Below are 14,495 nucleotides of genomic sequence, written 5' to 3' on the forward strand. Positions count from 1 at the left end.
TCCTAAACATCCATTTGTGTTATATAGGCCTACATATATATATATATATATATATATATATATATATATATATATATATATATGTATGTATATATATAGGCTATATGGTACCGTGAATTTCCGAAATTGGTGATATCACAAAATGGTGATATCAATTTTTTTTTATAAATAATTACTTTTACTTTCTTTTTATTCACTGATCTGCTTCAAAATTACAGGCCATGTAGATACCCGTATTAAATTTCAGGACCAACAGAACCCCAATAGAGCCAAAATATCAAGGAAAAAATTTGGTTGTATTGATTTGTGACGTACTTTTTCTAAGAAAATAAAGCGGGATTCTTTTGATTAATGGTCATTGAATGTGTTTATTTAAACAAGCAAGCAGTTACTATAGAATATAATTTTAAAGAACTTGTTAATAAATTGGAATTAAGAAATGTGTATATTCGAGAGTGTCAACATGATGGGGATCAGCATGCTTTCAGCCCTATAGAAGATCAAAATTAGGCCAGATTCATCTATTCATACCATTAATAAACACTGGTAGGCCAGGGGGGTCGGGGGGACCCCCTGGTCCCGCCAGTTAACTAAAACCCATAGTAAAACGACTAACTAAATCCAATTACTAAAATCCATAGTAAAACGATTATTAAAAATATGTTGTACAGAACTACTATTTATCGAAAAAATTGACTAAATATTCAAATTTTGGTCAAGATTTAAATTGAAATTCAACATTTTCATTGTTAAGTGAACGAACTCAAATACCTTACAATGTAAGTTACAAAACTTACAATTAACTAATAGGCTAATAAAAATTTGTCAACAAAAAACCGACTAAAATTAATTTACAAAAAAACTTCCTGAAAAGAACTTTTCAGGGAAAAACGAAAAGCCATATTAAAACATAAGACGATTCAAAATAAAATCGTATGCAAAATCAAACAGCGGTTATTGAGACTCGGGCCAATAGTAACCAAAACTCTAAAAAAAAAGGAATGTTTATAATAATTAATATATATAAAGAATTGGCTTCTTCTGCTGATTCCAAATATATAAAATTTGCCTGATTTTCCTGAGGAAATTTGCCTGATTTTCGAAAAAGGAGGGAAACACTCCCAAAAGGTAAAGGGATTTTAATTAAAATTACACCGTCAGATTCAATATACAGAGAAGCCTTCTTTAGAGGTTTGAAGCTACTTCATCTTTCAAGCTTTCGAGCCTATCTACAAAAATAGGTAATATTGTACTTTTTTGCCAGAAGAAACATTACGGATGCACGTTTATTTATTTTTTTTCCGGGGGTGATCGCATCAAACCAATACCCCTAAAAGATCGGAAGAGGATGCATTCAAACGGAAATTAAAAGTTTTAGGGCTCTTTTTAAGCAACCAAAACGATTGGAAAGGCAGCTAGTCCCCCTCCAACACCCCTTTTTCCAATGACTTCCGATCAAAAGTTTTGCCAGAATTCATATAAGAAATTCTTTTTATTTCCTTTCTATTTGGCGACTCAATTGTACATGTGAAGATGTTTCAGTGGGAGAAACTTTCCATTGAAGGGTGGCCCGTGAGAATTGTCCGAGGAGGGAGGATCAAATTTTCGATATGATTTGAAAATTGATCAGAAATTAAATATAAAACTTTTTTTTTTTAACCGAAAGTAAGGAGAACTTTCCATGAGAAACTGTCCGCAGAAAAGTTTTCCAGGGAATTTTCAGCGAGGATGAAATTGTCCGGAGGAAATTTCTGGAGCATTGAAGGAATTGTTCGCGGGGGGGGGGGATTTTCCACGTAAGGAAATTTACATGGGGGAATTTTCTACGGAGGGGGGAGGATATCCCGGAATTATTTGAAAAAGATCAGAAATTAAATTAAAAAAACAAGTTTTTTCAACTGAAAGTAAGAAGCAAATATATTAGGAGGGCTTTCCCTCAAACTTTACGCTAAAATTTGATTTTGTGTCCCCATCTCTTAGAAACGACTCCTGACACACACGGAGTTTTAATATTTCTTCTTACTTTCAGTTGAAAAAGTTGTTTTTTATTTAATTGATGCATAAAACGAAGTGAATTACTTATCAATGAATAAATGAAGCCAAAAACTAACAGAAATTAAAATGGATAGGCACATAAACCATATAGACAAAAAATACTGAAAAAAATGAAAACAAAATATATTTTAAACATTTTTCCTTTTATATTTGTAACTTTTTTGTCGCTGCTTTGACAAATAGAAACCATGCTGTCAAAATACACATCCCTTTGAATGAAATTCAAATGACACTCAAGCCATTTAGAGGGTTTGAGAAGGAGGGGGGGGGGGGCTAGAACATCCTTATCTGTGAATCTTAATTAGCATTATTATATTAATTTTTGTCGTGTTTTGTTGATGTTATAACAAACAAAAAAACTCACTGCCCGAAACACAAAACGGTTTTCAGTAAGGCACAAATGACACTCTGGCCTGGTTTAGGGGGGGGGGTATAATTTCTCCTCCTGTTTGTCGTAATTTATCTTGGTTTATAGTTTAAAAAGGATTATTCATTTTAATTTCTATCCTTTCGTTCTAGATTTAAATATTCATCTATAGCAGTATCTGTTTTTTCTTTCATGCTTGACGGGATTATTAATTTTAACTTATATTCGTTTTGGGTTAATTCATACATTGATAGAAATTTATGATCGTTTTCAGTTTGAGTTACTATATGATTTTATTCCTGATAATCTTATGTTTCAATATGGCACTTTTTTTTCTTTGAGAAGCTCCCTTTTTGCATTATATTTAGAACTAAATCTTAGAAACAAAATTATCCTTAGGAAAAATCCAAATGCAATAAAAAATCTCACTTGATTACTGAAGAAATATTTCTTATACTTAACGATATCTTCATAGAACATACATAGAACATACATCAAACATAGAAAATAGAACATGCATAAAACATAGAACATCCATAGAATAAGTATTGTTTAATAATGAAATAGAAAGCATACTAAAATATGGTCACACTCTTACCTGGACCTGTGGATTATTCCCGAAGCCTGGTATGTTCCCTATTAGATCCGGTCGATGTGTTGACTGTCCATCTAGAAGACCGGGGGTCCTGTTAACTGGCGAGGATGGGGAGTGAGGGCCATTTGATTTGGTCCCATATGGCTCTGGGCTTGAATGAATACCATTTTGGTAGGGAATCAATAACTGTAAAAGAAAGACAAATTATAGGGATGAAAGATACGGCCAGATATATCTGGCCACATAATTGCCATTATCATTTGTCATACTTACTTATATCATTACTATTTGTGTTTTCTTTTTTCTTCTACTGTTGTTTGACATGCATGAAGGAGTATAGGTGATTGTTTGGATTGATTTTTTTCTTGTCTTTACGGTGACTCCAGTAGCAGCTCGGCAAGGAATTCTGTTTTTTTGTGTTTTTTTTTCGTATTATCAGTATTTGTAGTATAAATAATTTGTGCTTATAACCAGTATTAATTTTTTTTCTATTCCTGGCACGCCCCTAAGACAACTTGTCTTTCCAAGTTCACGGGCAGGCTAGAAGATTTAGTTAAAAGACTTTGTTTTTTCATGTATATATATATAGATATATATATATATATATATATATATATATATATATATATATATATATATATATATATATATATGTATTATCAGTATTTCTGGTGTATCTAATTTGTGATTATAACTAGTACTAAAATTTTCTCTTTTTTCTTCTATTCTTGGCATGCCCCTAGGACAACTTGCCTTTGCAAGTTCATGGACAGGCTAGGGATTTGGTTGAATGATTTTTTTATTTATTATATATATATGTATCCATTTTGTTAGGTTCTGCTTTTTCTTAATAAACTTAGCTTAACTAACTTAACTATGGAGATGCAAATAGGCCAACGGGCTCAATCCTGCGTGCCTGCTTGGTTACAGTACGTTATAACAAATACTGCAGATAATGAATCATATTTTAATTTCAGTTACTAATGCTTCAAAGAAAAAACACAAACAAATATAACACCCCCGACGAGAAAGAAAAAAAACATCTTTGACGCTAGCATACACAAGAAAAATAAAAACTTTTCCAAACCTGCGAATAATGGAACAATGGATTACTAGTAGCAACAATCATGGCAAACCATGAACCTAGCAACCTTCTAATTAAAGCTGAATGCCACGGAACGCGGTGCTTTTCTGCCTTGTACTTTTAACTTTGCTTAGCAATAACTCGCATCTAGTAAATAACCTAAAACGGCTTTCCCATTCAAGCATCGAAAGCTAAAAAATGTATATACTCAAGATTAGACCCTTCGCAAGCATTCCTAAACAATTCGATTATTGTAATGCATACCAATCCAAGGACAAAAAAACGAAACATTAGAACTCCACAAAAACTCTTTTAAAACAATTCGTGGCAACGACCTGTAAGTAAAGAGCGATGCGGCTCAATAGTAACCGACACTCTAAGGAACGTAGTCTTGATAGCAATATATACATCAAAGGATCGAATTTTGATGCACATTCAAAATATGTAAAATTCATCAAATTTATTGGTACAAACCAAAAGTAACGAGCCTGAGAAAATTCCCCCAATTTCTGAAAAAGGGGGGAAATATCCCCAAAAATCAAGTAATCTTAAAGAAAATCACTTGGTCAGATTCAGCATACCAGAGAACCCTACTGTAGAGGTTTCAAGCTCATATGTACAAAAATGTGGAATTTTGCATTTTTTGTCAGAAGAAAGATCACGGATCTATATTATTTTTTTTTCCAGGAGTGATCATATCAAACCAGTGATCGTAGAAGAACGGGAGAGGGCTCATTTCATCAGAAATCAAAAGTTCTAGTGCGCTTTCTTAGTGATCAAAAATACTGGAGGGCAGCCCCCCTCCCACACTCATTATTCCCCAAAGTCACCTCACCTGATCAAAATTATGAGATAGCCATTTTGTCTGGCATAGTTGAAAAATCTAATAATTATGTCTTTGAGGATGACTTAAACCACCAGTCCCCAGGGTAAGGGCTGCAAGATATGAACTTTGCCCATTGTTTATATATAGCATTGGTTATTAGAAGTATACAGACGTTTTCAGGGGGATTTTTTCAGCGGGGGAGGATCGGGGAGGGGAGGGAGGTACTTGGGAGAATCTTTCAACAGAGGAATCTTTCATGGGAGATGGGAATTTTCCATGGTGGGATAGCCGGATTTCCCAGCATTATTTAAAAAGGATCAGAAATTAAATATAAGAAATAGGTTTTTTCAGCTGAAAGTAAGGAGCAACATCAAACCTTATAACGAACAGAAATTATTACATATATGAGGGGGTCACCCCCTCGTCAATATCTCACTCTTTACGCTAATTTTTTTTTGTACTTTTAAAAGAGCTAGCTATTCTAATTAAACGACCTTTGTGATTCAGGAGTCATTCATGAAGCATTGGGACAAAGTTCGAACTTTAGCCTAAAGAGCGAGGTATTGCCGAGGGGATGAACCCTCAATTACGTAATATTTTTTGCTCGTTTTAAGTTTTAATGTTGCTCCTTAATTTCAGTTGAATTTTTTTTTTTTTTTTTAAGTAACTATCGACCATCGTCATATACAAAGCGATACGCCCGGTTCTATCCCGCACCAAAATGAAATTCTGAGCATGTCAAATATTACCACATAAAATGACAAAAACTGTAGATTCGTCAACACCGCAACATTCAGGCGATTAATATTAAAGTTGTGAGGTATTCTAAGGAAATGGTATAAAGTATGAGATTTTGGGGGACTTGGATCCCCAGGCCTCCCTAAGTATGTGTCCCCTAAACTTTAATCAATTGCTTTTAAAGATTCAAAACATGATACATTTGCTAAATTTATCCTTCTGTCTTATTTAGTAGTCATCGAATGTAAAAGAAAAAAAAAATCTTGTTTAAAATCAGCTTATTTTCTAAACATTCCCCGTCGCTACCTAGCTTTCTTCGAAGCTTTCTTTTCCTAGTGGTAAGTTAAGCCTTCGTAATTCCTATTGATGGACGAGGCACTAACAAGTTTTGAATGTTTTAAGTCACTTCTGATGCAAGGAGGGATCGAGATATCGGGCAAAGAGCGGGGAAAAGTTCGTTAATTTGTGGAGTTTCTTGGACCCAAGGCAAATCTTCTAAAATGATAGGAAACACGATTGAAATTAGAATCAAGCATTGGTCCTGCAAAAGTCCTGAAATAAGTTTTGCCGCCGACGGGGCTTCTGGTAAAGATGCAGAAACTGAAAATCTTTTAGAATTTCAAATCGAAAATTACAATTGCATTTGATCAATTTGGTTACATTAATTAACAAGTTTTTAACCGGTTCCTCACTTTCTTGGAAAATTCTAAAAGGGAAAAGTTCAATGTATGCACCAAGAAGAAAAGGGGGCCTGGTCGGAACAAAACTTTTTGCAACTAGAAAGTTTCAATCTCCTTCGGGCTTCTGTTGACAATATTGCATTTTTGTAGGAGATGATTTGAACAAGGGAGGCTGGGCAAAAGAGCCGACTTTTGTAATTTTAAGATGCAAAAGTCGATTATCTGCTAATGCCCAATTCCAGAAGATCAAGTTTCTCAAGCAACTTTTTATTATTCAATCTTTGCCTTTTAGACAAAGCAAAGAAAATAAGTAGATATTTAAAAGTGGAAGCATGAGTTTCTAAATTTGAGCTTTTTTCTCAAGTTTCCAAAGGTACTTTTAAAAGGTAATAGAAAAAAAAATTATGTGATGAAAGCAGTAAAATCGGGAAAATGTTGGGAAAATGTTCATCCGACAACTAAGCCTTTCCTTTACGTATTTTCTTCTTTGCTAAATACGTCCGTTCTTTGTGCTTTCTCAGTAATTTTGATTGATTATGTTCTTTTCTTACCCTTGTATTGTACCATTTGGGGCAATCACATTATATTAACAGATTGTGCTTTGATTAATATGAGCAAACATATTCAATGCAATTATTTTCTTGTGTTGACTCAAAACCAGTTTTCGGGGAAAGCACGTTTTATTGAACACAGAGCGTAATCGCTTGAAACGCTAATATTTTAGGTGCAAAATGTAATGCTTTTGTTTAAATACAGAAAATACACCAATAAAAGCAGAAATCATGTAAAAAAAATCTCATTAAAATTCTTTAAATTACATTTTATAAATCTATAAATCCAAGAAGCCTTACGGTGTAAGGCAGGTAAAAGCAAACTTGTGGAGTGAGACCCACAAGTCAAGCTCCATTTTACTGATAAAAGTAGTCTGGATCATTCAATGTCATGACTTTGAAGTTTGAGCTGCGAACGAGGCAATACCCGCTTCTGACACCTATTTTTTTTTTTTTTTGGAGCACCACTTGTTCCACCATTTGTGGCCTACTTTTTACCAGACAAGGCATATGTCGCTATGCCACACATCCTCGTACCGCCCTTGGCAAGAGTAGCTTTGTGTGCATGCTTTTTGAAAGTGGGCGATCCCTTGACAGGGAATCCAGAGAATGGCTTATTACACTGAAGAGCCTGGATCCGCAAAAGTAGTAACTTCGATGACTTTTCAGACTTCAATAGCTTGGGGAGGGGGGGGGGTGAGTAAAAGTTATCCTTTCAAAATTTGCCCTGCCACAATGACTGATTTTTACATGGTAAAAATCATTTTAGAACATCGGAAGTCAAGAATTGGAATCGGAGTCATTCTACTTGAATTGAATTGGATTCAGAAGAACTGGATTGGAATCGGTAGGTGATTGTACGCAATTATAATATTTACCCAGAATTAAGATTCGTAGTAAGATTCGACTTACTCAAGATTCTACTTACTCTTTAGGAGTAAAATTCCACTTCCTCTAAGAATTCCTCACGTATATCTTACTCAGGAGTAAAATTCGAGGTCAGAATCGAAAATACGAAAACGTCAAAAACTCTAGGAGTGAGCATAATAATAGCGCTAATATATTCAGCTACCATCTAAAAAAGGTTATAGGCGGGAAACTATATAAGAAAAAGAACAAAAAGAGGGATTAAATCTCACAAACATAAAAAAAGAATGCATAAAATAGCAAAAAATAAACACTAAGGCTATGGCTGGAGAGAAACGTCATCTACGTATTAAGTTTCCATTTAAACACAAAATTTTCACGAATACTTAACCATACCTTAACTATAATTTTATCGCCACAGTTTTAGAGGTAATAATAGCATATCACTTAGGCACGTAGAGCAGAAACTTTGCAAATTTAAAATAATACTTCAAATTCTGTAAATAACTCTTGACAACAACATATTTGACACACCGGCAAGGTGTGTCAGGTGATGTTGAGACCAAAGAGCATGGGTAACTTACATGAATAGAAACTGAAGTTAGTGTCGACAGAAAAACAAACAAACTATTAACACCATCTAGCGTGTGTCGACACTTGGCATTTTTCCAAGCTCTGTAATCATTTTTCTTGTCAGGAACTGAGATCAGATACTTTTTACTAACCCAATTTTACCAATTACAGTAATTTAAACTAATTATTCTTATTATTATGTTGAAGAAATATCAAGTGTCGACAAACGCTAGATGGAGTTGATAGTTATTCCGTCAATATTAGCGCCAGTTCCGACTCTTATAAGTTACCCATAATCTTTGGTTGAGACACTGAAGAATAAATTCCATGGGTTGCCCCTTTCCGAAATCGTGCATATCAATTGGCGCGAGTCATTATGGTGGATGTACGCCGTGTGTGGTTAGAAGCGCCGAATGGTATGAAAGTATGTCACGTGTGGTCCTAAGTTTGCCAAGTGTGGAAAACAAGTACCAATGGGAAATGTGCACCAGGTGGCGGAGAACTCCTCGTAATCAAAGGAAGATAAGGAAGAAAGTGATTTCCTAGAATATCGTCCATAATTCACCAACCCCGTGTTCCTGGGTAAAACAATAGCTACAGGTAACAAAGGCAATAAGTATTTATAAAGAAAAGGGAACCTTTGGGTCCATGGAATCTCAAGTTTTCTCCTGGCTTATACAATTTCATACTATCTGCCTGCACTTTGCCGTTTCTAATTTGTAGCCCTCCCTCAAAAAACAAATTATTTTTTATTCACATTTCTTCACCGCTGTCTTCAATGTCACTTGCAATATTGGCCAAATTTATGATTTAATAAAAAGGTCAATTATAATCCACTACACAAAAAAATTTGTTTTCTTTCCAAAATGCAATGATAATTGACAAAAATAACTTCTCTCGGTATACTTCCCAGAAAATTAAGTGTTCCGCTCATAAGAACCGATGAAATATGAAGTACATGAAGAAGCTACGATCTAGGAACACACTCCCTTGAAATGGGGAAAACAAAAGTCTGCCCCCATTAAAGAAAGACGAACGACTGACAAGACACTAGTCGAAAATAGAGGTATATATCATTGTTAGATTTATTTTGCCCCTTAAGAAGTACTTTGACAATATTACCTACCAATATTTTTAATGAATTCTGCAATGAACAAAAATGTGCTATATTTCACGACATGTTGGCTTGTCACAAGAGAATAATGTTATAGTCAATGTATGCTCTCTTGTTGCTAGATGTCACTGGAGGTCAACCAAATATTATATATCTTCAATGCTGTTGCAAACTTTTTAAATAGAACTACTTCAATTACTGTATCACTAGCGCTCTGTAGCTTCATTCTAGTGGTACCTTGCAGTGCATAAATGGATAAGTTGTAGCGTTTAGCAATATACAAAACTTCTATCCTTTCTTCTTGTAAAATATACAATCTTTTGAGGTCCTTGCAGAATAGTAGTTTGTGTTTGTGAAAAACAGCACATAGTCTCTACTGATCCCTTCCACGCTGGTATCGGGCACTAGCATTGTTTTTCTCTAGAAGTTCGGCTAAAGGTAAGTCCTTGGTAATCTACAGACTCTGGTAAGTCCAACACTTTTAGGTCACTTTAATACATAGCTGTTAATAATACTCTCAATAGCAATTAATAGATAGTTATGGGTGCCACCAAATTGTTGAATACACCTCCCTTTGGCCATTACATGCACGTAACTCCCCTCTCAAGCCCTATGCCCTCGTCACCCAGAACCTTAATAGCAATGGATTCCAACACATACGTTACGGTGACTATGTGCATTTCCTAGGCAAAGAAACTAATTTATTCACCATACACAACATAAAATAGCTTATATCAGGCACATATACTCAAGCACATTTCAGGGTTCAAACTTTTGTTTCAAGGAGGAGGGGTGGCAGGGTTGTCAAAACAGCAGAAACAGGGTAATTATATCATTTTTTTAATTTTGGAAGCTATTAGAATTATAGGAGAAAAATCAAGAATACCTCAAATCTTGAATACCTCGGTGGTGGGGGAGGCTCCTTGCGTACTTAAGTGCCTCGGGCACTTCAGTTTGTTTAGAAAACAGGTTGAGACACATAAATTCCGCCATATCTGTCTGTATGTGTGTTGTCACCTTTAAACGTGCTATCATCAGTTGAAAAGACTTTAAATTCTATCATTTTCTAGCGAATCCAACCCTAGTCCACGTTCCATCAGAAATTTATAAAAAAAAAAGAAGGGAGAGAAAACAAATAAACCCATGGATAGAATTATGTAAAGATCCCAAATACAGGGTGACGAACTGAAAAAAGACATATTTCAAGGCAAACAAAGAAAGTTGTTTGCCCAGTATTAAAGAAGGGCAGGGAATTTAATATCATAAAACTGAACTATGTCGCCCTCCATTTCAAAACGTGTTATTTTTCCAAACAAGTTGAAAATAAGAAGAAACTTTGCATTAGAAAGCAAACATAACGATTGAACTCTGAAAAATAGAATTATAATCATCGATGTGAGACAATATCGCTTCTACTTGCAAGCTCCTTGGGGATGAAAGAAAACACGGTCTGAAAAAAAGAAGGCGGCTGCAACCCAACCGTATTTTTCCCCATTTTCCACATATCAGATGCTTAACATCAATGTCCAGTAACGCATTTAAAACGCATTTTTCTTCCCTATTTAAACGTAAAAGGAAAAAAATGTGGAGACAGGTGTGAATGTTTAGCTTCGAATCGCCTATTCAGGACTGGAAGATATTAACTCCAGTCCAACTTTCCAGTTTCATTTGACCTGATTAGTCCTTTCTAAAGATGAGAGTTAGGAGAAAATATGAATTTTAGAATTTTTAAAAGTGGCAGCTTTCGCTTATTTAGACCTGAAAAAAAAAAATCAGTATCAAATGAGTAGTGGATTCTTGGCCACCCCCTTTCCGTATGAGGTATGCAAACTTGATATAATAAACTAAACTATATGATAAAAGTGAGCTCGTATTATTTGGAATGCAAGATTAAAAATGAATCGCATTTTTTCCTGGAAAATTCCAGCAAATATTTTACTTTTTTGCATATATTGGAAATGAGTTTCCCCAATATTGAAAGATTACGGCGAAATGGATTCTTCAATTCAAAATTTGTATCCCTTCAGAGGGGGAAGAAGAAAGCTCATTTTTCGGACAAGCCGCAGTTTGCATATTACTAAGTATGTAATAGATGACCATACCATATTTAAGAAAAAACTCATAAAGTATTCTGTCAACTCAGCTCTATAGCAAGAGGTTTAAGAGACACTTTTTAGAAAGACTGGTAATAACGGAAGGCTATAAAACAAGAAGTCTTTCGCATAAAGTCCCGTAAATATTGAAAGATTGGAAAAGCAATAAAGTAGTCATAAGCTATTATTGCTGGCTTTATATCATTTTAACTTATCTCTGTCAACTATATGAAGTTTACAGCGAGGAAAGTAGTATTCTAGTAAACTTTTTTATTATAAATCAAGTTTTTATTTGTACAAAATCAACAAGGGAATTATTAAACATTTTGTTACTTAGTAAAAGAGATAAATTAAAACAAAATACTTAATTATATTTTATATATAGTTTAAATCTTTCCATAATGAAGACAGTAACTTTGACTTAATAAAGAGCGACGTGTTTCTCACATTTATTTTGTCTCTTAGCCCCGTCATATGGAACTGGTAGTCGTAGCAACTTGGGATAAAGCTCACACAATCTCAAATTAAAAGTTCTAGGGCTCTTTGTAAGGATCGAAACAGATTGAAGGGGCACTGGGCCCTTGGTACCCCCGTAGACCTGCATGTCATCCAGATAAAATTTAAGACAGAAACTTTAGTCAGAACAGTAAAAAAAAGTGTAAACATTTCGGCACTGGGTGATCAGTACGGCTCCAGGTTTAAAAATCACATATTGTACAATAAGTATACATAATAGAGTCTAGGCTATATGGATATATTTAGAAAAAAGGTGGGCAAAGTTTGAATTCTGTCCCAATTCTCTAAGAACGACTCCTGAAACACAAGGGTCGTTTAATTAGAAAACAAGAAGCTTTTTTAAAAGTACTAAAAAACTTTAGCGTAAAGAGCCAGGTGTTGAAGAGGGGACAATCCCTTTAATATGCGTAATAATTTCTGTTCGTTTTCAGTTTTAATACTGCTGCTTACCTTCAGTTGAAATTTTTTTTTTTTTTATTAAATTCGTGATCATTTTGAATAGTGCCAGGAAATCTGGCCCCACCTCCACGAAGAAATCCCCCTCCCCACGGAAACATCTCTAAACAGTTCAATCCCGGTGAAAATTTACCCCTGATAATTGCCCTAAACAACTCCACGCTTAAAATTGAGATGGAAAAGAGAAAGCAAGACATACAAAAAGAATTTGTTTAGGAATTCTAGAAAATTCCCCAGTGTACAATTTCCCCTGACAAGTTTACCCCCTGGAAACCCCCCCCCCCTTGAAAATTCCCTCGTGGAAAACCCCCCATCAGAAAGTTCACCCCCCCCCCCATACGAAAAAGTTTACATACTTCCCAATAACAAATACTATGCGTAAACAATGAGGAAATTTTATAACTTAAAGATCTTTACCCTGGGGCTGTGGGGGGTCATGTTAAATCTACAGGAATAGTTATCGGGCCTTATAATTACGATGAACAAAATGGCTATCTCAAAATTCTGATCAGACCATTTTGAGAAAAAGGGGCGGGGGTCCTAGTTCCCCTCCAATCTTTTGATCACTTAAAAAGGGCACTAGAACTTTTAATTTCCGTTCGAATGAGCCTGGGAAAAAATAAAAATACATAAATAAATAAACACGCATCTATCTTTCTTAATACACAATTCCACATTTCTGCAAATACAAGATTGAAACCGCTAACTTAGGGTTTTCTGATACGCTGAATCTGATGGTATGAGTTTAATTAAAATAATATGACTTTTCGGGGGTGTTTCCTCCTTTTTTCGAAAACCCGGCAACTTTTCTCGGGATCGTAGCCTTTAATTGGTAAGACTAAACTTAATAAAACTTATATATTGAAAATCAGCATAATAAGACGATTCTTTTGATATATCTAATGGCATTAATTCCGTTTTATAGTTTCGGTTAGATTGAGCCGGGTCGCTCGTTACTTATGGTTTGTTACCACAAACTGTTTGAGAATACGCTACAGTTTGTTTTGTCCTTTTATGCCTGATGCCCGGCAGGATCTAGAGCACAGTTTATATAATTAGCAGTATGATCTTTCCCTATCTCACCCATTATAAGAACCCGGACCGAGCTGCGAGTGCTCCAGAGAACGTATAAACATAAGCGGCATTAGATCTTTTCACGGGTAGACAAAGAATAATCACCTACGGAACAAGTACTGACAAAACCACTTGGCCGGCTCACCAATAAGTGGACAATAAGTGCACAAATAAGTGGGAGGAGCTTTTTGTTCGCACCGAGAATGAAGAGCCAGAAATCATCTGCGGTAAACTTACTGGATAATTATATAAACTGTGATCTAGAGCTAATAGATAAAAGTTTCAAAAAGGGGGAATTTTGTTAGGTTTGTGAGGGTCAGTCCCACCCTGAACTTTCGTATATCTGGTCTTATAAGTTTAATTTCATCTTAATTTATGTTCGGTTTAGGTTTAGTTTTTTCATTCTTATTGATTTGTGTTCGTTTAAGTTGGATTTATTATACGAGTTAACTTCTGCTTAAGTCAAGTTTTAATATTACTCCTTAATTTTCGTTCAAACACTTTGTTTTTGCAGACACAAATAACCGGTGAATGTTTGCACATCCGTGCAGGTAACTTTCATTGCAACAAAAACTCGTGATTCTAGTTCATATGGTATTTGATGATTTGGAGTGTTTACAGCGGAACCGCACGTCAATTCTAGATATTACTTTCGGTTCGACTTCTCGTTGAGAAGCGAAAAGAAAATCTCAAATCAAGAAATTTTTTCAAATATTGCTTTCATATTTGTCAATATTTGTCTTATCCTTTGAAAAAGGTTTTCATCCATCTAAGCAAAGTGGATGGAACGTTGGACTTGCAATGCTATGTTCTTTGGGGTGGACGGGGTTTCAAGTCCCGGTATCGCCAATCCTTTGGCTGGGTGTTGGGGTCAGTACTGTGACTCTGTAAGCTCAGCCGCCGTGA

The 14,495-nt window shown here is 35.1% G+C and overlaps 1 protein-coding gene across 1 annotated transcript in view; it reads right to left on the minus strand.

The window, feature by feature from the left end:
• FoxP (forkhead box transcription factor P) overlaps nucleotides 1-14,495 on the minus strand; it is a 178,514-nt gene that overhangs the window by 100,459 nt on the left and 63,560 nt on the right. The window contains exon 5 of the mRNA XM_089102382.1: nucleotides 3,021-3,203. Coding sequence (XP_088958508.1) covers nucleotides 3,021-3,203 — 183 coding nt within the window. The remainder of the gene's footprint in view (nucleotides 1-3,020; nucleotides 3,204-14,495) is intronic.

This window comes from Artemia sp. Qi Xiang Cuo, chromosome 16 (genome assembly GCF_049724085.1).
Source record: "Artemia sp. Qi Xiang Cuo chromosome 16, ASM4972408v1, whole genome shotgun sequence".
Lineage (NCBI taxonomy): Eukaryota > Metazoa > Arthropoda > Branchiopoda > Anostraca > Artemiidae > Artemia > Artemia sp. Qi Xiang Cuo.